A 20,691-nucleotide genomic window follows, 5' to 3' on the forward strand; every position below is an offset into this window, starting at 1 on the left:
AAGATGAATATGCTGATTGACAAAGATTTCATGTGATGAGCTTATTGTCCATAATATGAGTTCTTTGATCTTCTAAGATTCCCTATTCTTATCATATCCAGTTTTAAATGTCAAATCTTGCTACAATGAACTTCTGAAAGAGAAATATTTTAGCTGAAATAACATTTCATTAAAATGAATTGAGGCCAAGGTTCAGTTGATAGTGTTATTCTAAAAGGATCCTGAGTTTTCACGTGTCCCATAGCTTTGCATTAGCTTTCTTCCTATTCACTTCCTTCTCCCAACACAGACACACACACACACACACACACACAAAATAGTAGTTGTCAGATCATAGCTACATTATTGTTATTTTTATTTACTTAAGGCAATATTTGATTTCTAAGTTAACAAATAATTATCAGGTGTTTGTTATTAGTTAGCTCTGGTCTCCAGGACATAAAAAGAAGTATAAAGTGAAATTTTTGCCTTTAAATTAGACCCTACTAGCTAGGGAAAACTATAAAAATTTATAAATTATAAGGCTGTACATCTTTTTCCAGGGGTGATAAATATGGCTAACTGAGACTTCACAGATCACATAGCATTATGACACCAGTGAATGGATAGCTTAGGAGAAGCATCTAGGATAGTGTTGAGATATAAGGCCAGAAAAGTAATTTGTGAGAAAAACGTACTTGCAAACCAATGAAAATATATTTCATCTTTTAGGAAATCTTCATTTTCTCTGAGAAATATAGCTTTTTCTTCCATAGATATTTTTACTTTAACTTTGGATACATCTACGATTACTTGGGTGATATAATACTTTTCCACATTATATCAAATAGAAATATATATATAGCTATATATTTGAGGTCTGAGTAAGAGTGAGTGGTAATATGACTGAGTGACCTGATCATTGTACTTAAGTGTCTTAGAGTGAAAATTAGAACCAAAAAAAATGTATACGATGTACCATTTCTGTTCTGTATAAAAGAACCTCTTTATTGTTATTTTAAACTGAGGAAGTGAATGCATTATCTAAGTCTGCCACCTAGTGAAAATCTATAACTGAATAATATTTAAATAATGAAATGTTTTATTGCATTGCCTTTTAGATCTACAAAGTATTAATTACATTCATTTATAAATTTGGTTCTGAAATAGATTTAATTATGTATCCTCAAAATATTAATCTGTAAATCTATATCTGGGCATTAATATGACCTAAGACACATTTTGAATATAAGATACTTTAGAAATAAATGACATAAAAAGTCTATCTTCTCTAAGTATTAAGATCATAATAAAGCAATATTACAGTTGAAAAATAATATGTTTCTTTTCTATTTAAAACTTCTCTACAATTTATGTTCTGATTGAGTGATAGAAGTATCATTATGGAGATGTGCAAAATCTCTGTGGAAGAGTTCTCTGCCTGAATTAATGTATGCAAAAAGTAGTTTTGACAGACATGCCCAGCTATGCTAACCAACACAAAGATGAAAAACACACCACTTTATTTCCTAGACCACTGGGAGAACTTTGAGACTAGCTGGAATTATATATTCAAGCAAAACAAATATAAGATCATACAAATCTGGAAAATGTTTAGAATATTTTAATAAAAATACTGAGCTAGGGTGCTACACTATAAATTTTGATCTGTTCTGGTGTCTGGGAATGGTGTTTCTGTGTAACGGGGGAGCATACACTTATATATTACACACTATATATAATATACCTAACTATATATAGGTACACACACTTAGATACATGTACACTACTTTTAAACTACAATTAACTACCAGGACTAAAATAAATATAAATATATCTTAATTATTTACAAATACTTTTCAAACATCTTAGGTCTGAGTTAGTAATAAATGAAACTATAATAAATGTCAGATATCTCCTGTATTTAAAATTATCCATGCAAACCAATCAAAATAATAAAAAATATTTTTATACTATATAAAGGAATCATTCTCATATTTATATGTATTCATTATCAATGTTTTCAATTATTTCCCATGTGTATGTATGTGTATGTCATTTCCTCAGTAAGACTATGTATGACTACTTGTGCTAAGCTAAAGACAATTTCTTTTGCTTATTTTCATTTCTTAGCTTGCCATTTATGCTTTTAGTGTCCTGGGGATGCAAGTCTTCTGAGCAGCTCTCCCCCACTCTTCACATTGTAGCTAAAATAGTATTTTAAAACTTTATCCTTCAGTGGTTTCCTCCCTGTTATTCTTGAAACGAAAATCAACTTGTTTCCAGGCTCTACTAAGCCAATACCTCAGAGCCTTTGGCTATGCTGCCCCCATGTGGAACGCTCTACTCCTTTCTTTGCTGGCTTAGTCTAATCTTTAAGTAAAAGATTATCAATTTCTCAGGGAGGTGTTCCTTGATCCACTGGACTAAATCATATATTCTTGTTGCCTGGACCTATATAGCATTATACTTTTTTCAGTAGTTGCCACACTTATCATTCTCCAGTTAAATTTTGAAATGACTCCTTTAATACTTTCCCAGCTTAGACTATCAGCAGCAACCCAAGGCGAGGATGCCTTAATCACTACTGATCACTATGTCTGCCTTAGGCACCACTGCAGCCATAGCATCCTGTATGGTCCCCAAACTTACTAGATGCTCAATAATACCACGTGAATAAATCACAACTGCAGGTGTTTGTAGAGGTCCTCCTGACCTACACCGGGTTAATGCAGAAATTTCTCCGTTCCAAACAGATCACAGATCCATGACTTGACTGAATGTTTCCATTGACAGAGCACTGGTTATCTTACCAGTTTGATCAGCTAAATTTTAGGGAAAAAAAGCAAAAACAAAAATATCTTCATATTAAAACAAAATCAGCCCAAGGGACTTCTGAACTAAGTCACTCCTAGACTTTTACATTCCAGAGAAAATCAATGTTAAATTAATTAAATAAGGTGACCATTAGACTGAAAAGGTTGTAATATTTTTGCAGGCTACTTAAGCAACCAACCTCTCAGCCTATAAATGCCTCAAAGCTAAAAAATCAAAACCAAAGGACAACCAATCACAGTCAACTAGGCTTTCTCAAATAATGCAACTGCTTAAGCTGCTGCATATCAAATAATTTCCTTGCTTTGCTCCCACTTCTTCTCTGTAAGTCCCTCCCTCCTATCTTCCGAGTGTTTCCAAACTGATTTTTGTTCAGATAAACTCTTACCATTTTTAATATGTCTTAGTTTATCTTTAAACATTAACAAAATATTTACATTTGTACCCATTCTCTATTAAACTAATGTTTTTAATTATCCTGTGCGCTCTCTAGAAAAACCTTTGCTTTTCAATTTCTAGAAAAAGTTTTCTCACTTTTTCTTCTCCTCATGCAGAGTTAGGCCATTAGCTTGAATCAGCCCTTTTTTTTTTTTTTCCAATACAGGATAAGCTGAGCCAGTAAGTTGCTTTCAATGTTGCTTTTTTCCCTCCCTACTTAAATGAGAATAATGATAAATGCCATTGACAGGCCAAACATTCCCAAAGTAGAGTATTTTGATAGTCAGTCTGACATAGTCATTTTGAAGTGGTTCATTTTGATTCAAGGCATATTTTGGCTTGCTTGTTTAAATTTAGTTTGTATATTAACCCTTGTTCATAAAAAGGTAAAAACAGGCAATATTTTCAAATATACCAAGTGCTTCTCAGATAAAACTTTAGCAAGAGAAAATTAAATTTTAAAGCAAGGACCTGCTTTTCTTTCAATTTGGAGAACTGCACAAACTTCAGGAGTGCTCATCAAATATATGTATGCCAAGCTCTAGACTCTGGATGTGGAAAACCCTGAATGGGTTCTCTGGAAGAAACATGCAGGGGCTTAACCAGCAAATCCACAATTGTCACGCTGGATAAAGACACATTGAAATGTGTAGTCCAGTTTTCAATTACAATATTATGTTTAAGTTATAAATGCATGTGCTCGCTCTGGCAGCACATATACTAAGTTATAAATGCAGTTCCAGATGAAAAGGAATTCTCTCCATGCCCCCAAGTCTCCTCTAACTCTTCCTACACTCCACTCTCACCCCCAAATATAATGCTGGCAAGTTAATGAGACTCTCCTATTTTGCTTTTGGTCTTTTGAGACTAACTCTGAAAGGCCCTTGGACAATCTGGAGAGAATAGTTGTCAAGTTAAACTTTATGTCCTAGTAAGCTGGGTGGGTAGGAGTTCCAGTGATTAATTTGAGGGTATCAATAATAATAAATTTAACCTCATTCCAGAATGGCAAAACAGGTCGTATCAGTTACATCAGTAACTTGTGACCTAGAGCACTGCTACTTTTCATTTCATATTTGAATTCCATCTCATTCTTGTCTTCTGGGCTCTAATACAAGACAGATTGAAGATTTTTCTAACATATTCCTTAGTCCTTTTAAGAGCTGAAAATGTAAAAGTCAAAATGCCCCCACATCAAAATGGAATGTCAAAGTAATCAAGTTAAAATGGCATGGGCCCAAATAGCTACACAGTCATTTCCAAATGCTAAAATAAAATGTAGCATCTCCCCATACAGAGCAACACCATAAGGTAATCTTAATTTCCTTAATACATACAGATGCCAAGAAGATTATAATTTGGTTCTCGTTTGAGGAAATTAATGATGTTCATGAAGATACAAGGATTGGCTGAGATATTTTAGAGATAATATTACTGAAATAAATTTCTAGGCCCCAGACAGAGCTCTTTCCCACTGGATTGCCATGTGAGCAAATTAAAACTTAGATATTTTTTGTGTCTCTGTGATAAATTAATTTGCATTTCAGGACCTCAAAACGGAGGCTTCCTCAGTGGACCAGTCCACATCACAAATCTAAACTTAAGTCACATGTATTTACAGTAAATACCTATTAAGGAATAGGTATTAAATACCTATTAAGGAATACCTATCCTCCAAATCAGCTTTAGCTAGTTCAGCTTTTGGGAAAAACAGGACCTACTAGACTAACCAGGAAATGCCTGGCCTCCTAGCCAATCATTCCCTGTTTCCATTTACCTTTTCTAACATTCTATAAATCTCACTCTTGCCCAAAATCTCTCTGGAAAAGTGTTTCTCTGCCTGTGAGGCACTGAACTTCTCCAATCCACAGGCTATTTTCCCTTGAATAAAGGATATGAAACTCGTCACTAAATTGTTTTAGTTTTGTCATTTGATTCCCATAAATACGCCACTTGACCAGAAACACAGTATACCCAGTCACCCAATCCCCAAATACCAAGGCAACCCTGAGATCTATACTTATTTCTTTATTCCTTCTTCATTTTCTGTTTTTCTTTTTCTTGTTCCTTTTTCTTTTTCCTGTAAGAGTTTCCTGCCTCCCACCCTCCCTGGGCCCTTAGGAATGGAGACTGCCTGCTTCATGAAGTGTTAAATAAAGTTTAATCATATCACCTAAATGGTCTTCCTTAATCATTTTTAACACTCTTCATTCTTGTATATTCAATGTTCCTTTAGAGATGGAGCCTTACACCTTAAACATAAATAGCCTGGTATCTAGTCACTGTGACTAGATTTCTGGTTGTGTATTGCTCACTTATGAGGATAACTGGATTCTATCCCTGGGATCTGTCAATTGTCTCTAAGGAATTTCATACTAGGTAGTGGGCAGCGAACCTGAAAGAACACTGAGAGGGAGGAAGGGAGAATGGGAAAGAGAGTTGAGATCGGTATTAGTTCATAGTAAACAATCAGTAATTATCTGCTTAAGGTTTCAGCACAGGAGTGATTATAATGATTGATCTTGGAATTTAATCTGGTAAGAGGGAAGAAAAGCTCTCAAGTAACTAAGACAAGTGAAAAAGTAGTAGAATGAATAGATAGTAAGTTCCAGTGAAGACAAGATCGCTGAGAATTGGGGGTATTAGAAGGAATGAGGTAGAAAATTAGTAGTACTCAGAGACCTGAATGAAAGTGAGAAGATGGAGGGTAAAATTATTGGTACTTCAAGGTAAAGGCTAGGATCATGAGCACAGGTGGCTAAGGTAAGATACTGAAAGGACTGTCTATGTAGGATTGTTGAAATTATCAAGAACGATTGTAAAAACAGGGTTGTCAAGAGTCACAGTGAATCAGGGACCAAAATCTTCAAGGAATGTGAGAAAGTGACCTTCAGGTCACTCTTGAGAGTGGTAACTGACTGCACCTATAAAATGATACTACAAAATCTGCATAACTTTGGTCATTTGTCTATATAAATAACATTGTGTACATCATGGGGATCTACCAGCATCTTCACTTTTGTGCTTTATTACATAAGACTAGCCTCATTTAGCATGCATTGACCAGCAGCTTAAGGACCAATCCATTAAAAAGTTCCATAGAATTGTTTTTTCCTAAAAAATATTGTTAGGTACTTAGTGAAATAATGATAATGCCACCACACATGTATCTGCTCTTAGTTATTCTGGTCAGTTAGTTTTAAAAGATTAGCACCTTTGGATCTTTCAGTAAGATGAGAATTTATTATTATTTATCTACCATTATCTTGAAATTAAAATTACTCATTCATAGAATATATAATAAAAGTCAAATCGATTGAAACTTTACCATAATAGAAACAAACTCATGATAAGTTAAAAATTAAAATGGTATGTTTAATCAAAAAGACCCAGGATCCTCTCCTGTTGAAAATGTAACTAGGTTTTGCCATGCATGGAATAAAAAAAATATGATTTCACTTTGTTCACTGGCTATAAATCTCATCCCTCTGAATTAATTTTCTACTTGTAATTTCTTTTTTCATTCTCTGGAGAAAAAAATTACTTACATGTCTGTCATATTTTAAACATGTGCTATGCTGCCTTTAAATGTACCGCTTCATATAGCTCAATAACTAGTTAGCTATATTCTAAATGAACTTTCACATTACAATAACTTCAGAGGGCACATTTGTTCTCCTTCTGAAATAAGAGGTTCTTATGTAAGTTGAGAGTCAATATTCAGAATATTCAGGATGCTGTGACAGATTCTTCATCTGCCTAATTTCAGGTCCTGACATTAACGCTGCAAGAAGGATAATTATTTTCTACATGCATTTTATAGATGAGGGAAACTGAATTTCTATGAAGTTAAGAAATATACTTAAAGTCACATAGTATCTACTGAAAGCTCCAGGATAGAGGCATCAGATAAGTTTGATGCTATATTGTTCCAAAGTCTGTGATAAGGTTATGACTTGGCTCTTAACATGGGTAAATTACCTGTTTACAGACTTAAAATATTTCATTCTTAGTCATCTAGATTGTAAATGCATACTTTTGGCCACTGCCAGATACAAAACCAGAATTAGAATATGCATGGTCTATCATAAATCTTGACTACAACTGCAAATGATTCAGAATTGGTTATTGTTAAACTATAGAAGAAAGCAGATTTATTATTCTATTTATTTTTAAAAGAATGATGACCCTGAGTTAAAAAATTAAACATATGGTGCCAGTCATACACTAGATGCTAAATAAGCACTTGTTTTAGGATCAAATGAATGAACATAACTTCAGTGTAATTATCTCATGTTCATTCCTTATGAACAGAGTCAGAGTCAAATATTTCACAAATATTTAGCAAAGAGTAAGCCACAGGGCTGAGTAATTGAGACATTTACCTGAAAAGAGTCTGCACGTTTACAATCGTTTTGGCATCTGCCATGTAGTCTTCCTCTGCACTCATGGTACTTTCTTTGTCCACAACCACCATGTTGGCAGCAAAAGTCACTCCACACCTGAGTAAGTCATCTAGGCTTTGATAAAAATCAACAGAGAAAAAATGGACTTTCAATAAATCACAGTACAGGGATCAGTGCTTGCTTACCCACTGCATTTGTATAGGTTTTCACACAGTTAACCCTGTTAGATGTTAATAGGAATTATAATACAATATTCTCTGCTGATATGAAATAACTTGCATTTTTGAGCTACTTATGTTTCATCAGATCTCAACCGTTTCAAAGCATTATGCGTTAAGAATTTTTACTTAATAGTATTTATAAATTATGTAACTAAAACATGAAAAATACCCATTTTGCAATCAAATAGAAATAAAGCATGTTAGAACTGTCTTTTTATGGCTGGCACAGTATTTCAAAGACATGATATTTATATTTTTTAATCCCTAGGGTACTTCTGGTAAGAGTAGAAATGAATACTTATATTAATTTAGATGGTCTAACCCAACAAGGATATATTAAATTGTGAAATGTTTATTTTTAAATGTATATTATTTCTTTGTGTACTATGTGTTAAAGATTGATTCTACGCGGTCATGAGCATGGAAAATATGTAAATATCAGTGGTAATCAGACTTAACCATTCAGCCAAACTAAAGTTTTTGAGCTAGTGATTTAATAACTTGATTTCTTTGATTGTGTGAAATAACTGCTAAACCAGGATACAAGTTCTTATGAATTATAAAAATCAGACTCCTCCCCTCTCACTGACAAATACTAGCATTCTCTCACTGGATTAAGAGATAATATTGCCATTAAGGTTTTAAACAAAGAAACCACTATCTCCCTGCCTCTGCCTCATACAAACTAGAAAAATCAGACTGAATTAGATAAAGAAAATTAAACTTGAAGGAGTATAAGACTGTTCTAGGTACAAAGTTGACTGAAGACAGAGAAGAATTGGGCTGATTGATGTCTACATCTTCTGATTTAAAATATGAAGTGGAGAACATAAAGGACAGTAGAGTTCCTTTTAGATTACTTAAATGGAAGGGTCAGTTCCCTGAGGATCTTTCCTGAGCATGTGATTGGCTGAACTAGCCAATAGAGGGAAATATTTCCCTCTTATGGTAAGGTAGGAGGCAGGATTTCTTGTCCTGTTCCAAGGTGAGAGAGTATTACCAAAGCTCTGGGTCTACAATCCCTAGGAGTAGACCAGAAAAAACTATTTTGCCTGAATCGGGAACAATGTTCTGCGGAGGAGATTTTATGGCTAAAACTGTGGAAACAGAATATTATTCCAAATAAATTTCCTATGGTGAGAAGAGCCAGGTCCATAATTTCCAATCGATATGATGATCAAGTTTAATCCCTAGAAATACTTTATTTGGATGTTCCTTTAACTCAAATTCCTAACTGTTTGTATATCTATTAAAATACATTTTTTTAAAAAAAAAGAAAGAAATAGAAAAGTAATGTGATATGGTTTCCTTATGGGCCACAAAAATGATGCCCAAGTCATATGCCTTCAACCCACCATACTATGATTTTAAAATCACTTCTATTTCAGCTCTTACAATCTTTTCCCTCCAATAAAACATAATCTCTCCAATATAATTATCTATATAAGAAAAGGGAAAGATAAAGTGATAGAAGGTAAGCTTGGCTGTTAAAGGATATACAGACATAAGTTATGATGGGAAAAAAATGATTATTTTGTCAATAATAAATCAATGAAATTGAAACTTGACAAAAAATTTCACTATGTGTACCTGTGCTAAATAGCTAATAGCTACCTATATCTATATGTATCAATTAATTCCATACTCAAAATATTGGCTGTCGTAGTTGACATATAACCTTGGCAAGTGAGCTTAGTAATCATGATTAAATATGAGTTTAAATCTATAGAAAATACATAAAATTGCAATGGCATTTTAGAACCATGTGGAAACATTTTGTTCTTCAGGTTTTAACTTTAAATTATTTACTTTTATATCCATTTAATATTACATTTTATTCTTTTTTTCCTTTTTTATCCAGTTACCAATTTATTCTTATATCGCCACGTCTAAAATCTCTCCATACTATCCTTTCTGTGAAGCCATGGTTTATTTTTTATTCAGCACGGTTGCTTTACACAGTTTGGCCACCAGATGGCTGCCTAAGGAAAAAAGTCAATATTCGGGAAAAAAAGTTACAGATAATCTAAATGGCAACAACTTCCTTTTTACCGTTTTCTAAGCCTCCTTTTTTGAGGAGACGTGATTTATGAATATATGGGACTGTTTGTAAATGTTTTAATTCAAAGGTGTTTTTGGTTTTCTAAGAAAAATCTCAATCATTAGCAAAAAAGAGTAACAATACAGTGAACCTCCATATTCCAATCACCCAACCAAGCTTCAATAATGATCAACTTGTAGCCGATCTTGTTTCATCTCTAATCATAGGCATTTGATCTTCTCGGTTCTTTTACTCATCATAAATCTTTTATAGAGAAAGAATTCATTTCATAGTTTACATCAGTAAAGAAAGATGGGAGATTTATTTACTTTTTTAAGTATTCTGTTTTTCTAATGAATTTCAATAGAATACTATCAAAGTAATATTATTAGAGATAAAGTGTCAGTTGATTTCACGTTAAATAGTAACTATAGTACATCTAACTACATCTTAGTTGGTTAGTATTAAGGTGACTGATGATGCAAATTATATTAATGTAGAATAGAAGTTAAATAAATGTCAGTTTGCTTTTTAATGCATCCACAGCCAATAAACACTTCCAAAGATATAACATTTGTTTTTTCATCTATAGGACAAAACGTAAGAATGAAAGTTCTTAATTGTCAGACTCTGGCTGACATTTTTTTTTTTTAAATAAAAAGCTAACACATTTTTATAAGCATATTAGTCTTATGATCTTTAGTTTTATATTTTTATAATATCAAGTTCATCCATATAAAAGAATTTGCATTTTAATCCTAACACATTGCACACATTTGACTTTTTAATTAACAAATTTTTAGAAATTATAGACTGATAAATGTTGCTAGAATAAAGTAAGCTCTTAAGGAAATGCTCCAGTTTATAAATCTGGCTTTAAAAGGAGTATCTCTAAATTATTTTGATGGTTTCCAGAAGTTACGGCAATGATATCAATGCATCATAACACCGAACCCGTAGATTTTCTCTACCCCTAGGCCCATAGTAATAACATTGCCAGAGACAACACAAAACTGAAATAGCTTTAGAAACTAAACAAAAGTGACGAAATTCACATGCAGCAAGATTTGTTTTAATTCAACAACAGATTACTGCTTAAGAAGTTTGAATACAAGATGTATAACACGAGAACATAAGCTCTGCATGCAAAATACACCATATTTGCAATACTGAAATGGCAAATTACACTCATCATGCAACACGGGGGCACAGCACATGACAAACCACAGGACACCACACTAGTTAGTGTGCCAAAGATTTTGTCACCTACTTGTCAATAGAGCCCACCATGTAGTAAACCATTGGAAACCAACAGATTGCATCCAGAAAATGCATATCTGGCCTAAGTAGCAGATGGGTTACAAAATGAAACACAATGTCACAACAGTGGCAGCTCTTCTAGGGAAAGGAAGTAAGTTGACTTAGTTTGCATTTCCAAAACTAAACACTGTTGACAAGATTAATTTTAAGTGCCTTTTATCTTAACATTAATTAGTAAATGTCATTTGTACTTGTTAGGAATATACAATGCACTCAGAATTAGAAAAACTTGTATTTCTGCTTTCTAAATCAGAAACATTATGGCATTATTCTACAAAAATACTGAATCAATCGATACTCTTAATTATAAGTAAAAAGTCTTACAATGAGTTTAAAAATTATTCATGCAGAGGAGGGATAAAATGAGAAATTAATGATTTTTTTCTTAGCCCAAAGCATAGAGAACTAAATTAGCATGTTTATTAAGAGCACTTTTCTCTAATATCCACAATTACAACATGACCCTTAATATATCAGTCTATCAATCAATAAACATAGTATATGCACCCATGTAACAAATCTATTAAAGAAAATTAAAATTAAAGTAATTCACTTTTTAAAAATTGACTTACTCCACATGTTGTTGAGCAAATATTTATTGAAATCTTTACTTATATGCATATTTGAGGAAACTATCATAAACCTGCATGCTTCCTTAAAAATCACTTAATCTACTGTATTCATTTTATAAAAGTTATTAATTCTTTAATGTATCTATTCATTCAGCATATATATATATACAAAACATTTAATGTAACAGACATTTCAATATATTAAGGCATATTGTGTTAACCTTGTACTATAAGAAATACAATTTTTGGAACACATGTACAAGAGCACACAATTACAGTATGTGTTTTAATCAGAAAATATAAACAATAGGTTGCAGTCAGAAGGCAGAATTAGGGATCATTTCACAGAGGTTATATTTAATCTGGATGTTTGCCAGTAAAAGAGAAAGGGGCGGAAATTCTAGGGAAAGGGAAGTGTAGAACCTAAAATACCCCAGCTAGATGAAGTCTTTTCCTCCCTGATTTATTTCCTTTCTGTTTATCATCCTCTTATCCCTTTACACTCTAAAGAAAAAGAAATCACAATACAGTGAAATGAAAAAAGATGATCTTCCAAAGACTACCACTATTGTAATGTTGATCAATTCCTCCCATCATTAAATTTCATTATTAGTCATTTTAAGAGGCCGTATATTATTACATATTATAGAGGTACCACAATTCATTTTAAACGTCCTCAATTATTCAATTTATAATTATTTTCACTTTTATGCTACTGAAGTTATTTCCAATATCTAGCTGTTATAAATAATACTGGTATGAACATCTTTGAATGACATTTTCCAGCATTAGTTTTTTAACCATTTACTCCAAAACATTCATAGAAGGGATATTAGTGGATCACAGAATATAGGTATTTTTGAAGCTTATGACATATCTTCTCTTCAACAAATAGTAGCAGTCCCAGTAGCAATCTTTTTATAGTGCCTTCTAGTTCTCTGTCTGAGCACTGCTCTGCTTCTTAAAATTAGAAGTGTCATTCTCACTGCTGATTCAAACCCACATGTCTCTTTCTTACCCTACCTCATGACTATAGAAGCACATGTGAGGATACAAGTGCCACAAGACTGGGGCAGGACTGAGATTTTGCAGCAATTTGAAAAATCATTTTGCCTGTATCTTTTTTTCGTTGTTATTTTGTTTCATCTCCTTTTACTCTCATATAGTTTTAGTCAGATAAAGTGCATACAGTTCAATACCTTAGGTGGCAGAGATGGGTCCATAATCCTTCATTAATCAATTGCAGATATATGTACCCTGGCTGGAAAAACCACACTTTTATTGTGACTCATTCTTTTAAACTCAAATGATTTCAAGTTCCTTATGCTATCTTCCCCATTTAAAGCCTAGTAGAGCAGGATGAAATGTTATTGAATAATAGAACTTAATAAAGATATTGAAAATCTGTGTAATAAATAGTACGGGGATCACTGAGGACAAAATTAAGTCCTTACTTTAAGCCAACCTTTCTGTTAGAATTAAAATTGAAAATATGGCCTTTGTATTTTGTTGCTTTATCCAGTATGAATCACTAAAGTTACTTAATTTAAATTATTGCCTTCCTTTAGGAAATTCAATAATTTTAGCCCTACACAATTCTGCCACAAATGTGTATTTACGATGTTCTACAAAGCAATCTTCTACATACTCAGAAATTAATCCAGCATTTGTATTGTGGTAGCATGGTTCATCCTTACATGAATTTAACTGTATTACAAGGTAAATCAAGCCCTTGAAACCTGGTAAATATATACTCTTGATGAAGCATATCTAACATAAGGAGTCTAATATGCCATACTTTTTTGCAAATGTAACTTGTATAGAAAATAAATTTATCTACTACTTCTATCAATAAAGATAGTTCATAATGAAACTTGAGATATCAAGAATACAGTAATTGTACATTTACATGTATTATGTTAACTCATTTAAATAAATTGGCAACAGTGTTCATGTCGCTAAACTGCTTAGTAATTAATGAGTAACATAAATGATATCAGAGGCTCTTAATAGACTTATCTTTCTAATATTAAAAGTTAATTGGCAAGCATAACCTTTACATAGAAAACATGAAGCAAAACATAAAACGTTAATAAAAATAGGAAATGTCCCTTTCTTATGTTATACCCCCAAATAAAGTACAGATGAAGAATGGAATGTAGAAAAATAAAACCATTAATGCAATAGAATAAAGTGTATGTACTTTTTAATCTGAATGCTAAATAGAGAAGACTTATCTATGTTAGAAATTACATTATGGAGGGATGCCTGGGTGGTTCAGCTTTTGAGTGCCTGCCTTCTGCTCAGGGCGTGATCCTGGAGTCCCAGGATTGAGTCCCACATCGGGCTCCCTGCATGGAGCCTGCTTCTCCCTCTGCCTATGTCTCTGCCTCTGTGTGTGTGTGTGTGTGTGTGTGTGTGTGTGTGTGTGTGTCTCATGAATAATAAATAAAATCTTTAAAAAAAAAAAAGAAACTACATTATGGAAAAGTAGTAAAAATAATTGCAGATTTAACAGTAAACCTCATCACAAAAATTTTAACATATAAGAAACAAATGTTGAAAAATATGCTTATACAAAATTTACAGATCATACTTGCTTAACATGTAAAAAAGTATTTTAAATCAATAAAAGATAAACCTAACAGGAAAATAGTCTAGCACAAAATAAATATGCGTAGATCAAAACAAAATATGCTGAATCCAACTAGTTAATAAAATAAATTAAAATTTAACAAGCACAAAAATTGATGATAGCAAACAGAAAAAAATTGAACACATCATTAATCACCATCCTAACTGTGATTGTATTAAGAAAGATGACTGCTGGGCAGCCCTGGTGGCACAGTGGTTTAGCGCCGCCTGCAGCCCAGAGTGTGATCCTGGAGACCCGGGATCGAGTCCCATGTCAGGCTTCCTGCGTGGAGCCTGCTTCTCCCTCTGCCTGTGTCTCTGCCTCTCTCTCTCGGTCTCTCATGAATAAATAAATAAAATCTCAAAAAAAAAAAAAAAAAGAAAGAAAGATGACTGCTTATGAGTCTAAAACATCATATTCTTACAAAAGCCTTCATTATAAAAATTACCCTTATATTCAAATGTAATTAGCTAGTGTTTGCTAGGAAGTGAAAAGGTTTGTGGATTTGCATGGATTTGCAAAGTTGAAGATCATTATTTCCCACTGAACTAATAACTATAATGAGCTTAATTTCTGATTTTCAAATTCAAAAATTGAATGTAGTGAAAGTTTATTAGCATTTCATAATTCTATATTTAAGTATACTTAAGTACTTTATTTCTTTCTGGAAAATATATAAGCAGTTTCATTTCAACTGCTTAAAATAAATCTCCCTTTTTTATTAACTGGATTTTCACCCAAATCCACTCATCAGTTTGAAAAATGACAATGTCACTTTTTTGATTGGTAGAAGAGGGGAAACTGACATTTCCTGACTGCCCTTTCTAAGTGAGATATTTCACTTGTGCTTCATATACACTGTGTTATAGAGTTTCAACATTACCTATTAAGATAAATGTTCTATTCATTTTACAAATGAGAAAATTGAGGCTTAGAAAAACTTAATAACATGCAAAAGGCTTTTTACCAAGAAAGTAAGTTAGCTTAGACCCTATCTCAGATCTATATGAGTCCAAAGTTTAAATGTCTTTAATAAGGACTCTGATGTATCAATTTATCATCGCTTTTGAAATAAGCCAAAGTTTACCGGACACTATATATGAAAAGAAGATTGATGTAATAAAAAGGTTTGTGTAAATAAGATGCAAAAATTAGGAACATAAGCCTGGATTCTTGTACTTCAACTTTATGTAGTTTTGAGTAACATATTCCAAAGCTTTTGACTTTTTTTTCCATCTTTGATATGAAATGATATTATCAGATGACTAGATGACCTTTAAGGTTGGGATGGTAATCAAAATTTGAAAACCAGTATGGCACAACAACAGAACAAACAAAACAGATGGCCACCCAATCAGAACTGAGACCACCTCTTATGAGCCAGTATCAAGTGCAAGATGTTTTCCATTGTGACTGGGTTTCACTTTGTTACCAGATGAGATCTAGAAGGCTTTCTATTTGGAAACATTATAAACACTTGTTTTGACATATCATGTTTGTGAATATTATCAATTTAATTTGCATTTTTAAATCCCATACTTATGATATCTGTTATTATTTATTTCTGTTATATTGAATTAATTGGTTTTTCAACTAAATTTCCTAAATAGCCATGAAATGAATATTACTTTCAGCAATGCTCAGGTAAATTTAAAACAAAGCCAAAAAATAAAAAAATAAAATAAAACAAAGCCAAACCCCACTTAACTAATAATAAAAGTATGTACAATTCTTAGTGTATAATTTCTTATAACATGGAAATATTTTGAAGAAGAAAGCAACATATTTCTTTGTAACACTGTAGGATACATTGTGAAATACTAATTATGGCAGAGCAACAGTTATCTCATTAAAAAAATTGCACAAAACCTCTTGGAACATTATTTATTAGTGTTTAGTTTTTGTTTCCTCATTCTTGACCAAAAGGGCAGAGGACAACAAATAAAAATGTTAGATACAACTTTTGGGAAGTACTCAGGAAGATAATAAACATGTACTTTTCTCCTAATCTTTGACTGAAAAGGCAAATCCCACAAAAATCATCTAACAAACAACAACATGGGAATAGTTGGAGTCCAAAATCTAAGTCAGGAAACCAAGAAAATCTGTAATGCAAAATAATCCAAAGTTAAAATATGTTGTTACTAAAAAGAATTGACAATGTATTTTTTACATATATCAAAAACCTGTAGGTTAAGCAAGATCTTATAGTTGAAATAAGAATGCACTGTGAATTATATAGAAAGTTCTAATCCTAGAATTGACTCTAGAAATAGTAACTTAATTTCTTTGGTCTGTTTTTCCTTGCCTATAAAATAAGAGTATTGTAACAAAGGGACATAACCTGGTTTATTTAAGTGTTATCATTGTAAGTTGTGAACTTTGAGATCTTAAGTTACATGGTACATCTCTCTGAGAATAAATCATCACTATATGATGTGGATATATTTCTAAGGGGAATAAAATGTAAAACAAAGGTAAAGTGTCTAGTGTGATGACTGACATGTAGTAAATGTTCAACAATTATTACTATTATGAACAGAGGGTAGAAGTAAAGCATATTAATCTTATTAAATGATCTCTATGATGTTATTCTGACAAAATACTCTCTGATAAAAGCTACATCTAGATTTACAAAGAACTATTGACCAGTTTACCAGTAATTAAGAGAAACAGAATTTTCAGGGTTTTTTTAATGATTAACCAGATTCAGGAATTAAGATTATAAAAACGATCACTTGCTTTTATAATTCTAAATTACAAATCAATGAATCAACCAATCCATCAGTAACTGGGCATTTTGGCAACCTGTTTATTCAGAACCAGATGAAGATGACTAATTTAGTTATAGCCATTCAAAAATCTACCTAAGGTACACATGTTAAGGAACTCTAGCCCCTGCCACCTGTTCAATGGGATAATGAGATGGAGAAAGGGGGATTAGTGATGCTGAGATGGCATTAGTTAATAAGAACAAATGTTAAAAAGAGAAGAGCCCATCTTCATTCCATGGAGTAAATACCACTCCAAAATTTGGAGAGAGAGATTCTTTTGGGAGGTGCAATATTGTGATTTATAAGAAATATATATTTGAACATTCAGATCATTCATAATTCTTGGATCTTAGCTCCCAAAATGCTTAAAATTTCCTGAGGATAAGATCAATGGGAACATCTTTGTCGTCTTGTCCTCATTCCTGATATCGCTTCAGAGTCATAAAAGTGAGATAGGTATCTTGCTATTCATAACAAGGCCCTTTCCTCCACACTGGGTTGGTATTAATGAGATGACTTTTGGAAAGCACCCTTTTGGGGGGCTTGCTGTGGGGGAACCAACCATGAATAGAAGGTTGGAACTTTTAGTCCCATCCCCTGATTTCTGAGGAGAGGGGACAAACGCTGGAGTTTGAGTTTGACCTCCAATGGCCAATGAGTTAACCAATTATGTCTATGTAATGACCCCTCCATAAAAACCCAAAAGAAGGAAACTGAGGAGCTTCTGGGTTGGTGAATATATGGAGATCTGGGAATAGTGGTGCCTCAGAGCTGGAGTTTCCTTGCCCTTTCCCCATAATTGCCTTATGTATCGCCTCCATCTGGCTGTTCCTGAGTTATACTCTTTTATAATAAACCAGCAATACAGTAAGTAAAATGTTGCTCTGAGTTCCATAAGTTGTTCTAGCAAATTAATGGAAACTACTTTCTAGGGAAATTCGTAGGGAACTGATTTCTAGTCTGTCGGTCAGAAATATAGCTAACATCCTGGACTTGTTAAGTAGTGTCCAATGTCCAAGGACGGGGCCTTTGGAACCTCCAATCTATTGCTGGCCAGTCAGAAACATGGGTGATAAGCTAAAGCTTGTGACTGGCTTCTGAAGGGAAGGGAGCAATCCTGTAGGACTGAGTCCTTACCCTGTGGAACCTTAATCTAGATATTAGTAGTGTTAGACTCTACTTGAATTGTAGGATTCCTGGTTGGTGTTTCAAATGTTGCTTATTGGAGATGTGAGGAACCACTCACCAACACATACACACATTGAAATTGGATCCAGGAATCCAATTAAATTTACACACTAAAACAAGAAATTTTACCCTGATATAACATAAAGCAAAGGAAAGATCAGTTTTTACCCTCCTTTACCATAGGGATGCTATAACTATAAGCACAGCTCTACTTTTTCCAGCCTCTTTCTATGTTCCTCTCTGTATTCTGAGGCCTCAGTGGATCCACTCTGATCCAAGCCATATAAAATGGGAATGTTCTAAGACAATCAATTTGTAAATGCCCTTGCCTTAAATTCTGTTTTAAGCGAACAGACACAACATAAGCAAAAAGAGCGAAAATCTGATGCATTAGAATTCACAAGGTCAATTAAGCATTTCTTGTGTGCCACTTCAGCCAGTTCCTTTGAGTTTCCTGCCAGAAAGTTTCTACAATTAGAGATACTTTCAAAGGCCTTGGAGGTGTTTTACAAGGACTTCATTGCCATTGCCATAGCCATCCAGCACCCCAACTTTCATCTTCCTAAGATTTGTTTCATTAAGCTTTCATTTCTTCTGACAAAGCGTCCAAGTTTCTGTCCCCATAACTACCCTAAATTTACCTGACCTTTCCTTGGACACCAAAGTGGTATCAGGAAAGTCACTGAGGCATCATATCTGAAAATGCTTCAACTGAAACTTCTAGAGTATTCTCAAGTTTTAGAGTTGATTATCATTGTGATAATGATGCTAAAAAAAAAGATGCATCAATGAGTGTCTTGATATTTGTATATTTAGTATAAACAATGTTATAAAGTTATACTATAGTGGGAAGATATTTTTGTTTTCAAGAACTTCTTTTGATAAATTTTAAAGGCAGAGACAAGGCAACAGATTTTGGCCTCATTTAGTTTATCCTGAAATTTTGCATCACTTTAGAATTTAAGAGGAGTGTTGGAGGATCCTAAAATATGGTATTGATCTAAGGACCATCTGCTACCAATTTTGATTCACAGAGAGGAATATCATAATTTTAGGATACAATGGGTTTGACCATGCCATTCATGACCTACATTTATATTTGCATAAGGATTTTTAAATGCTTAGGTAGTCTTATTTTGCAAGAGTATATCAATCCAACATTTTCAAAATAAATGAACACAGTAAAGGATTAATTATTCATGTTATGTAATAGAATATATGTTTTAACAGTGGAAGAATCATAATAAGTTATGATGATGTATCATAGTATAACATAAGAATGGATCATTAATGCTTGGCTGATAATTAATGGTTCTTTAGAAAGACAAAAAATTGTCCAGTTTTGGCAGAAAATTTCCAGGCTAGTTGATTAATTTAAGGAAAATAACTGTAATTATTTCAATGGCCTGTTTCCCACTGGTATTGAGTGATGACCACTTGCAAAATAGTTTTAAATAAAAAGCTCAAAGTGTTCCAGTGATGTTTTAAGTAGTATTTGTGAAACAACCATATTCAATGATTGTTTTGCAGCATAGCACAAAATATATCTCCCAATGAATCATGTGCCATAATGTATCTGATTTAAAATACTCTAAGCAAATTAGAATAAGTTATTTTTTGATATAATATTAAAAACTCTTTGTCTTGTTTGGGTATTTTAAAATATACTTACGGGTTGTCCAAAAGCAGTACTATGGGATTAAGTTCTTTCTTTGGTCTATAATATGCCCTGAGAGGAACAATAAAATTATACAATCCATTTCCAGCTGTTTCAGCTGCAACTATAATTAGCTTATTTTTGAATCCATAGGCTTTTGCGTCCTCATAGTAGTTATGCTGGCAACTCTAGAGAGGAAAAATTATACAAAGAAATGCCATTTTTACACTCCGCTAAAATTTGCTGGAAAAATTCAAGATATATGGAAAAGTAAAATTAATCTAATCTAGTAAATCCTTTATTTTAAATAAATTTGAAAATAGTTACATTTTCCTATGCCCAGTTCCCCACCCATTTCAGGAAATGAAGCTGTGGATGGACAAGACAAATGTATTGCAGGTGTGTAGCTTGATGTGGAAGAAGAAAGTCAAAATATGGGTGTGCACATGTTCTACTGTAAACTAAAACATATTGCTAAATGACATCTGGATATCTGTATTTAAGAATTATCATAATGTAGACATATATCAAACCATTATGCTATATATTTAAATATATCAATTTTTGTCAGCCATAGCTTTAAAAAGCTGGAAAAAAATCTACCTCTGTCCTTCAATTCCAGAAG

The 20,691-nt window shown here is 33.0% G+C and overlaps 1 protein-coding gene across 13 annotated transcripts in view; it reads right to left on the reverse strand.

The window, feature by feature from the left end:
- KCNT2 (potassium sodium-activated channel subfamily T member 2) overlaps positions 1-20,691 on the reverse strand; it is a 377,566-nt gene that overhangs the window by 79,813 nt on the left and 277,062 nt on the right. For 10 of the 13 annotated variants that reach the window (XM_055334362.1, XM_055334358.1, XM_055334356.1 and 7 more), the window contains 3 exons: positions 20,082-20,254; positions 11,191-11,262; positions 7,638-7,772 (listed from right to left, as the gene is read on the reverse strand). In XM_055334362.1, the coding sequence (XP_055190337.1) occupies positions 7,638-7,772; positions 11,191-11,262; positions 20,082-20,254 (380 nt within the window). The remainder of the gene's footprint in view (positions 1-7,637; positions 7,773-11,190; positions 11,263-20,081; positions 20,255-20,691) is intronic. The other 3 variants (XM_055334364.1, XM_055334361.1, XM_055334357.1) reach the window with 1 other exon arrangement.

The sequence above is a fragment of the Nyctereutes procyonoides genome, unplaced genomic scaffold (assembly GCF_905146905.1).
Source record: "Nyctereutes procyonoides isolate TBG_1078 unplaced genomic scaffold, NYPRO_anot_genome, whole genome shotgun sequence".
Taxonomy (NCBI): Eukaryota; Metazoa; Chordata; class Mammalia; order Carnivora; family Canidae; genus Nyctereutes; species Nyctereutes procyonoides.